Source organism: Ctenopharyngodon idella, chromosome 5 (genome assembly GCF_019924925.1).
Source record: "Ctenopharyngodon idella isolate HZGC_01 chromosome 5, HZGC01, whole genome shotgun sequence".
Lineage (NCBI taxonomy): Eukaryota > Metazoa > Chordata > Actinopteri > Cypriniformes > Xenocyprididae > Ctenopharyngodon > Ctenopharyngodon idella.
Window position 1 is genome coordinate 22,339,690 of NC_067224.1, and position 15,186 is coordinate 22,354,875.

The 15,186-nt window shown below is 36.0% G+C and overlaps 1 protein-coding gene across 3 annotated transcripts in view; it reads left to right on the plus strand.

Moving 5' to 3' along the window:
- The window catches only part of stard8 (StAR-related lipid transfer (START) domain containing 8), a 63,452-nt gene that overhangs the window by 24,814 nt on the left and 23,452 nt on the right, over window positions 1–15,186 (plus strand). For all 3 annotated transcript variants that reach the window (XM_051892924.1, XM_051892923.1, XM_051892925.1), the window contains one exon: window positions 9,803–9,874. In XM_051892924.1, coding sequence (XP_051748884.1) covers window positions 9,803–9,874 — 72 coding nt within the window. The remainder of the gene's footprint in view (window positions 1–9,802; window positions 9,875–15,186) is intronic.

A 15,186-nucleotide genomic window follows, 5' to 3' on the forward strand; every position in this document is an offset into this window, starting at 1 on the left:
GAGTGGGCGGGTATCTTATTAATCATGCTGTTCACATTTCAATTGTTAGTTATTGAAGTTATTTTGCACTAATCCCTATTTCCAATGCTTGTAAAAAGAGGTTTTAAAATAGCTATATGAATTCTGTTTGTACTTGGTCTGAATTTATGAACTTTTTAGCTGGTATGTAGCATGTTGGTCTAAAGCTGCAGATCATGTAGAGTATGCTTATCTCTGGGAGAGAGAGAGAGAGAGATTTAGCAAAGTGGGTAAAAAAAATTAATAAAAAGAAATCAAATGAGGCTTTACTTTTGACAAGGTTCTTTGACACTGAGTGTTGTGTGGGAATTCATGACATTGAATTGTGGCCACTGATAACGTTTGTTTTATGCCGCGTTCCAGGCAACCCGTAACCCGTGTTTTTCCAACCTACCCGTGAAAGTGAACTGGAACGGCAGTCAAACCCGTGACTTCCCAACTGTGAACTCGTACTAGATCGATGTACTCCCAGTTCCGCGCTCTGACGTCACATAGCCCGTGAAACAACAATGGTAGTCCCTACGGATGCGGTGTTTATGCAAGTGGTACATGGTGAGAAATAGACTTTAGGACAATATAACGTTGCAATCAAATTAATAATAATATAATAATGATAAATAATACACACACGATTATGTATTACATTTATATTAAATATACAAATAATGTAAAATAAAAGGTATAACAGCTTCTCTTGCCTTATGCACCGTTTTTCCTCCCTCAAATAAGCAAGAAGTAAGCACCTTTGGCGATAGAAATGATTGTAAATGAGCATAAGCCCCATACAGTCCGCCATGCTGGTTTGTTTACATCTAGCTACCACAATTCCTTGCGCTCAGGCAGTTTGGTGTGACTTGCCTGGAACGCTACAAAGTCATGAGTCGTGGTTTGAAGTCGTGACTTACGGGCTCAAAAACCTGCCTGGAACGCAGCATTAGTGCCTGACTCCCTAAAGGAATTATGCAAATCAGGTAACAGCACAAACACGCCCACAAAATCCATTCTGAACGCAGTTTGCAGTGTTTGTCCACTGTGGTGCTGGCACCTGAAACATCTCTTTAGAAAGCTGAAAGTGTAGTCAGGATACATACTGAGTTATATTGCTTTAGCATTTGATGCTGTCTTGTTCAGTAGAAAATATACACAGATATCCTTTGAATGAAAGAACATTGCCCATCTGCTTTCTGTGGGTGGTAATAAAATGACCTTAAAGTCAATGTGAAACGACATTGCGATTAGTCTTTTCTTCCCTATTGTGAGTGAAACGGCAAAAAAAAAAAATAGAGGGCAGGACTTGATTTTTTTTTTTTTTTTTTTTTTGTCCTTGTGGAATGGATTTTGATCTTTGTGGTTTGCTATTGCTGTGATCTCATATGGGTGCCAGGTTGTTCTGGCCTTGTGCTGAAAAAAAAAAACATCATCATTAGGCCTGTCGCAATAATCAATATATCGACTTAACTCGCAATATATGTACATGACCTCAATAATTTTTGGTGACGCTATATATCGGCCATTATGTTTACATGATAATGAATGTCACCAACATTTTGCCAGTCATGCTGTCATCTGCAGTTCCTACACAGAGCAGTCATCGACAGGTGAAAAAAAGGCGTTATTTGAGGTGTTCTAGTGTTTTCCTGACAACTACAGACAGTTTGGAAGAACAAGTCCGAATGCTCTCGATTTCAAAGCCACAATCCACTGTTCCGGTGCAAATATAAATGTCTTTGTTCATACGGACATCTGACTGCTAAGTAGGGTTTGTGTTTTCAGCAATAGTGCACCCTTACTTTACTGAGAAAAGAAGGTCAGGAAAAAAAATCTGTAAATGGAAAATCTCCATTGTGCCTTTTGTGCTTTTTTTTTTTTTTTTTTTTTTTACTTTGCACTTTTTTAGAAAATATTTACCATTTATTCAAGTTTTTTATTTAGGATATTCAATTTTTTGGTCCTTCATTTCCATGATCCAGGCAAATAGTGCTGAGTTTTATAAATGAAGTGCAATCTAGAGTCGGTCTAAATACATCAAAGGTGTGTTTTCACTCTCATTTTTCTTCTGTCTCTGATTCTTTTTCTTTTCCTTTTTTTCCCTCAGTGAACTCACTCTAATTTGCTAGTGAAGTCAAAATGCGGAAGAACATCTTTCAGAGGCAGAACAGTCTGTGTTTGATGAATGTAACACTACCATGTACTTTCTACAGCATGTCCTGAAGGGACAAATACACATCTCACACATTCACAGCGTAAAACATCTTGATTTATTCTGTTGCAATCACTTGCGTTCCCCAGTGTTCTTGTTCTTATTTTGCCGAACTTTACATTGATTTGCTGCCAAAATGAGGCAGTAATGCAGGCAGTACATGACAGAGAATCAGTGAGATTCTTATGTAATTGATCTCCTCTTTTAGTTTCTAAGCACACTGAGTGTGAGTGACATCGAGCGGTGATGAGATTTCAGCAGAAACGGTATGTAATGTTTTTCACTGAATGCGCATACACTACTGTCCAAAAGTTTGGGGTCGGCAAGATGTTTTAATGTTTTTGAAAGAAGTCTCTTATGCTTGCCGAGGCTGTATAAACAGTTTTACTATAGTAAAAACATTAATGTCAATTTAAAGTAACCGTTTTCTACATTAATATATTTTAAAATGTAACTTATTCTTTTGATGGCAAAGCTATAATTTCAGCAACATTACTCCAGTCTTCAGTGTCACATGATCCATCAGAAAACATTATAATATTTGGATTTGGTGTTTAGGAAACATTTCTTACTATTATGGTTGAAAACTGTTGTGCTGCTTAGTTTTTTTTTTTTCTTTCTTTCTTTTTTTTGTGGAAACCATGATTTTTGAAAGTTGAAACTTTATTTTATCTTTGCTGTCACTTTTGACCAATTAAATGCAGCCTTGCTGAATAAAAGTGTTAATTTCTTAAAAAAAAAAGTTGTACTGACCTTAAACTTTTGAACTTTGTGTACGCACATACTGTGTGTTCACCTAATTTTCATACAATGAAAGAACCGAAGTAATTCTTTAATGGAAAAATTAGAGGATCTAAAAATAACCTTAATGCTGGTTTCATTGCCGGTCTAACAAAAGACAGATGCTCAGTGGCAGGAGGTTACAGCGGCTGTCAACATAATTATTTTAGCACACAAGTGATCATATTGAAACATTTTAGAGCATCAGTAACGGAGCAAGAAATATGGCATATAACGAGAGATTGTGTAGCGTGCATGTGTCAAATCAATTACCGGCTAAAAGCTGTAAAAAAAAAAAGTACAGTTTTCTTCAAAAATGCTATCAAAACATTGTTGAATTGCTGCTGCATTGATGTCTACATTGGGAGCTCATTGATGCGTTTGGTGCCAGAATTGCAATATGATTGCAGTCGATTGCTATTACATTTATAAAAACCCCAGGAGTCACTTGAACATCAATACCGCTAAAAACTGTGCACATGGTCGAAAGTTTACATGACGGTACAGACTTTCTCATATCACCCTTGTTTTTATGAATCTGAGTACAATTTTGAATACAAAGATCCCTGGTGTTTAGGAAAAGTTCTCTTAATGTTTCCATGAGAGATTGTCTTGCATTCCTACCCTGTATAACAATGTTTCTGATGCTCAAATAGTTGTGTGTAGAACTAGCCATGTCAAAAGGGACAGATTATAGAGCGCTGTGGTATACGGGTCTCATATCAACACACAGAGACACTTATGAATGCTGTAAAACCTCAAAGCATGTTCTTGAAACAGCTGTGAGAGGAATGCTGATACACAGAACACTCCCTCTATCATTACTCTCACAAGAGCTTAATTTAGCTCAGAGCTGTGGCAGACATGTCTTTGGGCTGTATAGATGTTATGGATGTAGCAAGTCAATGTCTGACTCTGAACCATGTTGGGCAAGATGTTGAGAATTTGGTGACTGAAATATTTATCAGAAGTTACTCAGTATACATTTTACAGAAAATTTTAAGGAAGAAAGTTTATCATCACATCCTTGTTTTATAAAACATCAAGTAATTCACACGGTTTGACAGCATACGCTGATCTGTGAGCAGAGAACGGAATCATCTGGGATATCCCAGTTTCTCATTTATGCTCATAATGAGGACGCAGCAGAAATGTATAACAATAATGTATAATAGATGTATAACAAGACCACAGTGAAGCTGCTGCCCTGAAGGCAGCTGCAGGAGCGTTGGTGTATGTGGAGATGCTTTAGGAATGTAATAGCCTGAAAGTAGGCATGTGACGGTATCAAATTTTCATGTTGCGATTAATTGCTGAAGCTTTTATCATGGTATGTGGTATTGTCACGATATTGAAATACGTTGCAAAAAAAAGTGTTGTCATAGTATAACAGGTTTAAGAACTCTTTTTGTAATAACAAAAAGAACTCTGAATGTTTAAATACAATACAATACACAAAAAATATATAAAGTAAAATTTTGTGTAAATAAAGTGCAAAAGAATTAGGCTATAAAGAACAACAGGTAGCACTTTACAATAAGGTCTCATTATTTAATGCATTAACTAAGATTGAGCAATAGCTACATTTGTTACAGAAAGTATTATTTTTTTTGTTAATGTTAGTTAAGAAATACAACTGATTATTGTTAGTTTTATCTCAGGTCCATTAAAAGTTCTTTTGATTTTAGTAATGTTATTAAACAATAACTAAGAAATTAACATTAACTAAGAATAATTAATGCTTTATAAATGTTTTCATTGTCAGTTTGGTAATAATGAATTAACATGTTAACTAATGAAGCCGTACGTCAAGTTTTACTGAACAATGACAAATAATCAGAACATTTCTTTGATTAGGGCATGTTGTAGTCCAGATTAAAATATAAAAATGTTTAAGTTTGAAAATAAATAGCCTATTGTGTCTTTAAGTATTAAGTATTTGGTGCTGTGATGAACAACATTGAGATTACAAAAAAATGAATGGCTGTTTGAAGCATTTTAAAAACTTCACTAGCATAGTTGCTTTGTTTCCGGGGTTTCCGGGGTAACCGCTGTATTCTGCTGTTCCATACATTTATATTTAGAGACAACTAGAATAGAAACTAATGAAAAATTCACAGATCTTCATTCATGAATTTTGCACCTGCAGTGGAAAACGATGACCATGTTATAAAATCAGCCTCACAAACAGATATTTGCAAGGTCCACTCTGGTGGGGAATCACACTTTTTTTTTTTAATTTTTTTTTTTTTTATAAAGTACAGCAATGACTGACTATCTCTGTCGTGCTGTCACTTTGATCTTTCTCAAATGTGTCCATGCATGGAAGAACATCATAAAAGAAACATCTCTTTTTATCCTGTAGGAGACATTTCTATACCAAAAGAATACAGTTTGATTAAACATAATTGTCAATTATCATCATCATGTTAACCCACAGCACCCCCACCCATTATCCACTCGTTTTAATACCATAGCTCTTTAGACTTCCTGTTTATTGAACGAAGAAAGAGGGAGGGGGTGGGAAAAGGAAAAGAGAGGGAGGGGTTGTGGAGAAGGAGAGAGAAACACTTTACTTAGGGGGTTTCCACCTTTCCTGTAAAGAGAAGCAGCTATAGGAATGTTCATGTTTTATACCCATCTGGATCTTCTTATTGATGTGAATTTTTTGTTATTACACCATCAATGATTCCTGAACATACTAATAACACTAATAGTAGCTGTTGTAATGATGATTGACATGGAGAAAATATGCAGTAATGATGATGAATTCAAACTCTTGCCTATATTGTTTCATGAAAACTGACTTTTGTCACAAAGTGTACATTTGCTTATTTACGGTATGAAAATTACGGTGAAAAAATACCAACTGGATGGATTATGTCAAGTGTGCGTACACAAATCCTTTCCTCCTTGAATGTGTCAGACATGTCAACCTGTGTACAGCCATACATATGCATGCAGTGGAGAAAATATCAGAGAAATGTGAGGCGGATACCACCAATCTCCATCCAATGACGAAAAAAAACCTTTAATACAGTCTTTATATCAATTCTTAAATAGCAAGATTGATCTTTTTATTCAATGTTATTTTCAGTTGATTCATAAATGAACTTTCAATAAACATCATTAGGCCTGCCTCCTATCCAATATTCGCAATAAGCTTTGTGCTTAGTTGCTTTTGGTAAGAAACAGTCTCAGATTTTAAATATTAATTTTATTACAAAGTATATGCCTGAAATATTTCCAAATGAATCTTAAATGCCATATACCATGAAACTGTGAAGTTTTCTGAGACAGTTATCGTTCGGTGAAAATCTTAGTCTAATCTACTGTTGCAATTCTTCTCTTGCCACATAGCATATTTGTAAATGTAAAGCAGAGTTTTTAAATGAATTGTCAGACAATGCGTTTGATGACTTTAAGTGTGTGATCTAGAGGCAGTAGAAATGTGGGCGTCTGGGCGGGAAATCCCAGAGCACTGCTGGGAGTTCTGGAATGCTGAAGGGGCAGAGTATGGAGGCAGGAAACGGACGAAGCTGATCTGATCATAGGAATGAAAGTGCTTGTACACATACACATACATTTTTTAGATCTGACATTTGAGTTCTCTTGGCATCTCAAATTATAATTTGGCTATTAAACAATATTGCTTTTTCTGCCCCCAGTGCTGCTAGATACCAAATCACTTCATTTTTCACTTTTCACCTTCATTTCTTCATAATTTTGTTAGACTAAATTGACATTTTCAGAATTGAATAGACTTTTTTTATTATTTGTTTACCATACTTTGGTATTTTTCTATTTTCGCATATAAAATGTGCTGTATAATAAAATGAAAAGTATTTGCTTTTTCAGAATGCAGTGCTAGACTAATTTCACAAGGTCTTACAATTTCTATATGTATGTAAATGCTGAATAACTTTTGTGTGTCTTGTTTTGAATATAGGAAGAGTTGCAAATTATATGATAAGTTAACACTCAAATGCATATGTAAATGAGTTCTGAAGTCTGTTATTAAACAGCATGTGTATCGGATTGTCGTTAAATCCTCATCTGTTCATTTGAACACAGTTTTGCTTCAGTGTGCCAGAGATTGTCCTGAAGGGCTTTCAGCAGTCTGTGCCTGCCTTTATAAATAGGCCAGAATTTCAGACCCCAACTCACCCCGATAGCCATTGGCTATATGCTTATGAATACAAAGACTATTACTGAGAACACTTGTGAGCTGTCTATGATTGTTTTGAAATCATGTTTAAATAGTCATAACGTCAAGTTCATGCCACAGCTGCTGTTTTGATTGACAGAGTTATTCTGTTGATAAATGTTAGTTTCACACTCCTTGCTTCACGCTGCAATGTCATTGGCTTGCCAGTATATGTTTGGATCTGATTGGCTAGCTTCCCAAATGACAACGGTTTTTGTTCAGAATTTTTATGATAATGTGACCTGCTTATGAAATCTACTTATTGTTATTCATGCTGCATAATAGGAAAATGTTTGTGGCATTCAGTGGACACAATTGCAGGTAAATGGTTTCATCAAATGCATATTCTGATATGCCATTGCTGTATATTTTACATTCCATTGGGATGATTTGTTTCAGCAAAAAAAAAAAAAAAAAAAAATCCTGATTTTATGCCACCCGATTCCTAATCACTATCTTCAATTAAAAAAAAAAAAAACTTGTTCGCTCCTTTCCCAAATGAAGATGACTGTTCGTCAAACTATTATTACCTAGGCTAATTAAGTACTGATATAAGGAGAATATTTACTGTTTACTAAAACTGATTTGTTCTGTCAATCTGACACCAACAAAATCAAAAAGCTCTCGATGACTCCTATAAACATGAAGTGTGTAATTTCTCTTGTGCCCTCGCAAATCTAATAATAGAGATCACCACTGGAATATATAACTACTGGAATGAACTCAAATGCATTTGATAAAACCATGATTAACCTGATCAATGGAAATCTCACCTTTCTCTCTCTCTCTCTCTCTCTCTCTCTCTCTCTCTCTCTCTCTCTCTCTCTCTCTCTCTCTCTCTCTCTCTCTCTCTCTCTCTCTCTCTCTCTCTCTCTCTCTCTCTCTCTCTCTCTCTCTCTCTCTCTCTGTATTTTAATTCATCTGTAGAAATGCATCTTCTGACAGGTTTAAATTGTTTTTATTGAGATGACTCATTTGATAATTGGATCGGTTTCATTGCTCCTTAGATTTGTTGGATTGTGTCCAGATAGAGGCAGATGAGACACTTTAATGTCAGGATTGATTTTCTCAGGGCCAATCACTTTAGTTTGTCTCGTTTCCTTGAGGTCCGGCTGTTGAGTCAGTCAATTAGCAGTATCTTAATGCAAGTAAACAGTAGTTTACATTGTAGTTACAGTTGTTTAATATGATAAATTGGAATTGTGTCCAGTAATTCCCAACTGTACAGATATGTGGACACAGGGAAGATTCCAGTGGGCACTTTGAAAGATTGTGCTTTGTTAAAACTACTAAAAAATAAAAGTGCTATTAATGGATCTCATTGCTCTTGACTGAATCACTTTTGTAACTTTAATAAGAATACATGTATATTTAATTTACACAGTGAAGACTATGCAGTGTTTTTTTTATACATTTGATTACTTTATACAATTTAAATGAAATGATAGCAGTAATTATTGCGACAAAGTAAAAACAAAAGTTCGATAAATGTTTGATATAATGTTTATGCGCCAAAGTGGAATGAAACAGCATTACTAGGTCACATGAACAATCCAGTTAGAAGGCTTTTCAGTCTACAAATCACCATCATTTACCATGGATTTAATGTAGTAACACTAGTAATGGATTATAATTATAGTATTTTTGTTTAGTTAACATTTGTGCGTTTGTATTTATACTAAATGTATTTAGGCTACTGTTTTCCATAACAAATACAATAGAAACCATTTAGTTACATTTTACCATGGTATTGAGGTGTTATATGCATGGTTTTACTTATCATGATCTAAATGTATGGTACTATGCATGACCATAGTTAATTTTAATAAAATTAGAGTCCTAACTTAAACAGCCAGAATATTTTTAAATTTTACTTATTTAATTAAAAAAAATAGGTTTTTATCATTTTTACAGATGTCTTTGTTAATGATAAATGTACATCTGCATCCCAACTCAAGCTACTGTCAAATGTGCATTTCTAAGAGACAAAACATGTAATATTATTCTTAAATATCAGCCTCAGGTTGTACTTGTGTCTGGGCTGTTATTTCTGAAATCCTCTTAGTTTATGTTGTTTCTGAGTTGGTTAACCGACTCCTCTATCACCTCACCAGTTTCCATGGTGATCTCAGGCATTTCATGCCAGTCTGAAGGCATTGTCCATCACATGTGCCATGTTCCTCTGATGACTGGTGACAGCTGGATGAAGACCAATGTCTCAGTGATTACAGTTAGAATACATTAATAAAAATAAGCAATATTCTAGCACAGGACTGTTATATAATCTAAATATGTTTAGTTGTTGAAAAGTTTGTGAGATCTTTCTGTGTCATAGAAAACCAGCTAAATATTCCAGTTCTGCTCTCATTGCCATGCTGAAAGGTTTTTTTTTTCTACAGACAGACCTAATAATGTGACCACAGATTATCTAAATAAGATTAAACATCTCTTATTCATGGTGAAATGAGTAATCAAATCAAGTCTGATGTGTTCTGTATGTCTCATTTTAATCAAGTGATAATGATTAATAGCATGAGAGAACTAAAAGAATATATTACGTTATTGATTTCATTAATTCATCTTTGTCTCTCTCTCAGAGCTGGAGGCAAAGGAGGCCTGTGAGTGGCTCCGAGCAGCAGGATTTCCTCAGTATGCTCAGCTCTATGAAGGTAATCCAGAACTCATCCCACAATTGTCCAATCATCCCTCGGTGTCCACACTATTATCTGTCTCTTTCATTCGCCCCTTACCTCTGTGCCTTTTTGTGACTCAGTATGAGGTTAGAATTGTTGCATTATTCCAGATAAATAGATTAAGATCCACAAATAAATGTAAAGAGTTTCACAAAAAATGAATAAAATTCACAAATAAATAAAATAAAATTTGCAAATAAAAAAATATTTACAAATGTGTTTTATGTCACAACACAACTCTACCTGGTGTTCATTTGTGGAGCATCAAGACGTGCAGACAAATCCACAAATAAGTGGACTCCCCCAACCATTTTCTCAAGCCAATCAGATGTCCACATTGTGCTGACCAATCATAGCACGTTCCTGCTACAAACAATCATGTTTTGTGATTCACCCCTGAAAGAAAATATATTTGTTCAAATTAAGCTGAAGCGATGTTTGTGTGGTTAAAACACCCCATTTCCAAAAGATTATTGGAGTTTAAGGTTTCTTTATATTTCCATCAGGATAAAATTAGGATTATACCAAAATCCCTTTTAAGGAAAGTTTGTTCACTCAGCGGCCATATTTGCAACGCCACCGGGCAGCTATTTCGGGCATCCAAGACCAAGTACTATCTGTTTGAATGGGGGAATCCTGAAATTTCAAAAAAACTACTTGGCGAACTCACCATTAAATAACATATTTTAAATCAATAACATTGGCTCTTTTACTTAGAAGACGTATTCCACCATATTGCACGTTGCAGTTTATCCCATTCATAACTAATAGGGGTGAATCATTTTTGTATATCTGTAGTCTTTGATCATACACAAATTATGATCATTCACAGATCTTGAGCATCATGATCAGTAACACCCTCTCGGACAAATCGGACGCAAGTGGCACGACACAGCGTGTCAAAAGCAAATAACACCCATTATATAATCAGTGATCCTGTCTACACTGGACACGATACAGCGCGACACGATGATTTACTGACAGTAAACAGATGCACATTGCTTTGATGTGTCCAGTGTGGACAGCTCTCTTTGTGTGTGTGTGTGTGTAAAGATACAGACTGTTGTGTTTATTTATCTGCCGTGAGATATTATTTATCTCAATCTATTTATTTGGAATGATGCAGCAATTCTAACCCTATACTCAGTGTTTTTTTCCTATTTTCTTTTCATCTGGGTTCCCTCCATATTGTCTTTTTAGAAAGGTGCACACTCACCCCCTCCCCTCCACTGCAGGAGGCTTCAGTGTTACTGTGTTTCAGGATTAGTGATTTGGGAAATACATGTGAAACCAGATGGCTTTTGGTTCAGATCCCTTTTGGGTTGTGAACATAAAGTAATGCTGAACCAATGAGCGGTACACTGCACTGTTCTTTAGAAACCATCACAGGTGCTGCAGATATTCAGAGCTTGTCTGTCCTGCTTCTCCCCAGAATATGATTTGTGCCATTTCACACACACTGAAGTTAAACAAATCTGAAAGCTCATGCATACTCAGTTCACAGGCTACAGAGATTGGAATCATTTTAAGAGAAATTCATTTGAATATCAAATAATTGCCATGGTTCACCCAAAAATGAGCATTCTGTGGTCATTTACTCACCCTCATTCCAAGCCCTCTGACTTACTTTCTTCTGTGGAACATAACAGAATATCCTGGTCACCTATTTTCCATATAATTAAAGTGAAATGAAGACAGGTGCTGTCAAGTTCCACAATGACAAAAAAAAGCATTGTAAAAGTCTTCTGAAGCATACAATAGCTTTGTGTGATGAACAGAATTAGGGATGCACAATATAAACATTTAGATTATCTTTGCCATCATCTAACGCTCACTTAAAATTAATCTTTTATAAAAGACTAATAATTTATTAAGGGTGTAGTATGTAGTTTTTCGTCCGCTAGAGGTCGCCTTTTCAAAACAAAGGCGTAGCTTGATGACGCCAAGTTTGAGCGCAGAATCTTGGGACATGTGGTCTTCAACTCACAGCCAGTGGAAAAGAATCAGTATAGGACTCGGGCAGAAATCATGTTCATGGATGCGATTATTAACATTACTGTAGTATGAAGCAGAGCAGGACCGAGTGTTGTGGGAGCTGAACGAGGCCGCTGGAGCGATTGTTAACGAGAGATGAATGCAGCACACGCCGTGAGCAGTGGAACTTTTATTATGCCGGCGCTGCTTCCGCTTTTCCGGTCAAGTGTATGAGGTAACGCATCTGTTTATCATATTAGATACATTTGAGTGTGTTGACAATGATGTTATAACGTTACTCTATGCGTTCGCTCAGTGGCTGCTGTGAGACATTGTTACACACTACAGTAAGCTAGATCGATTTTAGAATATCATATTAAATGCTTGATGGCCTGTGTTGTTAAATGGCATGCAATTAATTTTAAAATGTATTGTATGATAGAGAAAATTCTGTATTACTGTTACTAAAAATAAAGCTGCGTCTGATTATGCTATGTTAGCTACTTCACAAAATAGTGTTTTTTTCTGAGGCATGGTAAAGCATAAAAAATAATCAAGAAAATTAGATTTATTTTAAACAATAAGACTAAACATGTTGAGCTATATAACAATAATTAGTTTTCCGTCTATAAATGTAACCAAACAGTTGTTCCCTTGTCTATTAAAACATATAATATATTAAAGCGTCTTTGGTGTTTCCATGATTTCTACAAAATAAAACTGGAAACCGAGGGTAACGCAGATATGACGCCATTGACAGGCGACTCCTCACACGTCCCGGAGCCTTGGTTAAAATAGCAATTTTCTCACAATTTAAAATTTGGGATGCTGTAAGTGCTCAACTGAACAAAATACAGGTGCTGGTCATATAATTAGAATATCATCAAAAAGTTGATTTATTTCACTAATTCCATTCAAAAAGTGAAACTTGTATATTATATTCATTCATTACACACAGACTGAAATATTTCAAATGTTTATTTCTTTTAATTTTGATGATTATAACTGACAACTAAGGAAAATCCCAAATTCAGTATCTCAGAAAATTAGAATATTGTGAAAAGGTTCAATATTGAAGACACCTGGTGCCGCACTCTAATCAGCTAATTAACTCAAAACACCTGCAAAGGCCTTTAAATGGTCTCTCAGTCTAGTTCTGTAGGCTACACAGTCATGGGGAAGACTGCTGACTTGACAGTTGTCCAAAAGACGACCATTGACACCTTGCACAAGGAGGGCAAGACACAAAATGTCATTGCAAAAGAAGCTGGCTGTTCACAGAGCTCTGTGTCCAAGCACATTAATAGAGAGGCGAAGGGAAGGAAAAGATGTGGTAGAAAAAAGTGTACAAGCAATAGGGATAACCGCACCCTGGAGAGGATTGTGAAACAAAACCCATTCAAAAATGTGGGGGAGATTCACAAAGAGTGGACTGCAGCTGGAGTCAGTGCTTCAAGAACCACTACGCACAGAGGAATGCAAGACATGGGTTTCATTCCTTGTGTCAAGCCACTCTTGAACATCAGACAGCGTCAGAAGCGTCTCGCCTGGGCTAAAGACAAAAAGGACTGGACTGCTGCTGAGTGGTCCAAAGTTATGTTCTCTGATGAAAGTACATTTTGCATTTCCTTTGGAAATCAGGGTCCCAGAGTCTGGAGGAAGAGAGGAGATGCACACAATCCACGTTGCTTGAAGTCCAGTGTAAAGTTTCCACAGTCAGTGATGGTTTGGGGTGCCATGTCATCTGCTGGTGTTTGTCCACTGTGTTTTCTGAGGTCCAAGGTCAACGCAGCTGTATACCAGGAAGTTTTAGAGCACTTCATGCTTCCTGCTGCTGACCAACTTTATGGAGATGCAGATTTCATTTTCCAACAGGACTTGGCACCTGCACACAGTGCCAAACCTACCAGTACCTGGTTTAAAGACCATGGTATCCCTGTTCTTAATTGGCCAGCAAACTCGCCTGACCTTAACCCCATAGAAAATCTATGTGGTATTGTGAAGAGGAAGATGCGATATGCCAGACCCAACAATGCAGAAGAGCTGAAGGCCACTATCAGAGCAACCTGGGCTCTTATAACACCTGAGCAGTGCCACAGACTGATCGACTCCATGCCACGCCGCATTGCTGCAGCAATTCAGGCAAAAGGAGCCATAACTAAGTATTGAGTGCTGTACATGCTCATACTTTTCATGTTCATACTTTTCAGTTGGCCAAGATTTCTAAAAATCCTTTCTTTGTATTGGTCTTAAGTAATATTCTAATTTTCTGAGATACTGAATTTGGGATTTTCCTTAGTTGTCAGTTATAATCATCAAAATTAAAAGAAATAAACATTTGAAATATATCAGTCTGTGTGTAATGAATGAATATAATATACAAGTTTCACTTTTTGAATGGAATTAGTGAAATAAATCAACTTTTTGATGATATTCTAATTATATGACCAGCACCTGTATATAACACTGGCCTAGTGGTTTTTGGATTTTTTACTGCAAAATTTTACATATTGCAGCTTTAACACTGTAAATGTAATCTTAAGCAAATCTCAGAATCCATTTTTTCATACTGTATATTATAATAATGTGATGCCTAAATTCGCTTTTAGCATTTAGAACTTGATTTTGGTTTTAAGTTTTGGTCTAAATTTATTTAGAGAAAATAGTATAGGTTTTTAATGGTGATCGTTTATCGGTCATCACTCATAACATGACAATTATTATATTAGATACAATTTTATCATCAGTGCATCACTACATTTCTATCGCCAAAAAAATCGCCAATGTTCTGTCATCAAGAGTTATTGATTTCAAACCTGAAGGCCTACATTTTTGAGTCTTGGCACCCAACCCATCATATGGAGAAGGCCATTCTTTATAAAAATATATAAATAAATAATAATAATAAAAATAATAAACAATGGAAAGTCATACAGGTTTAAAGTGACATGTGTTAATTGAAAACAGAATTTTAATTACCGGGTGAGCTATTCTTCTAATCTGTGAACAAAAACTCTATCCTAACTATTTTTAAAACTCATTTGAGGTCTGGGCGGACCATATCACACTAACTTTTTCATTTTAAGTGATATGTGCTCTCAGAAGACCACACTATGTTTCCTTACTTCCTAATCTTTTTATTCATACGGCACCTGCAGGAATCTGTTGGTGATGCTGTCTGCTGTGTGAAGCAGGCGTACCCGTGACCCAGACAATGACGAATCCACAGACACGTTCTAATATTAGCCTGCTCAGATTTCACTGGCAGGGCTGAACCTGCTCCTGAATTCAGATAAATCAGTTTTAAGATCATC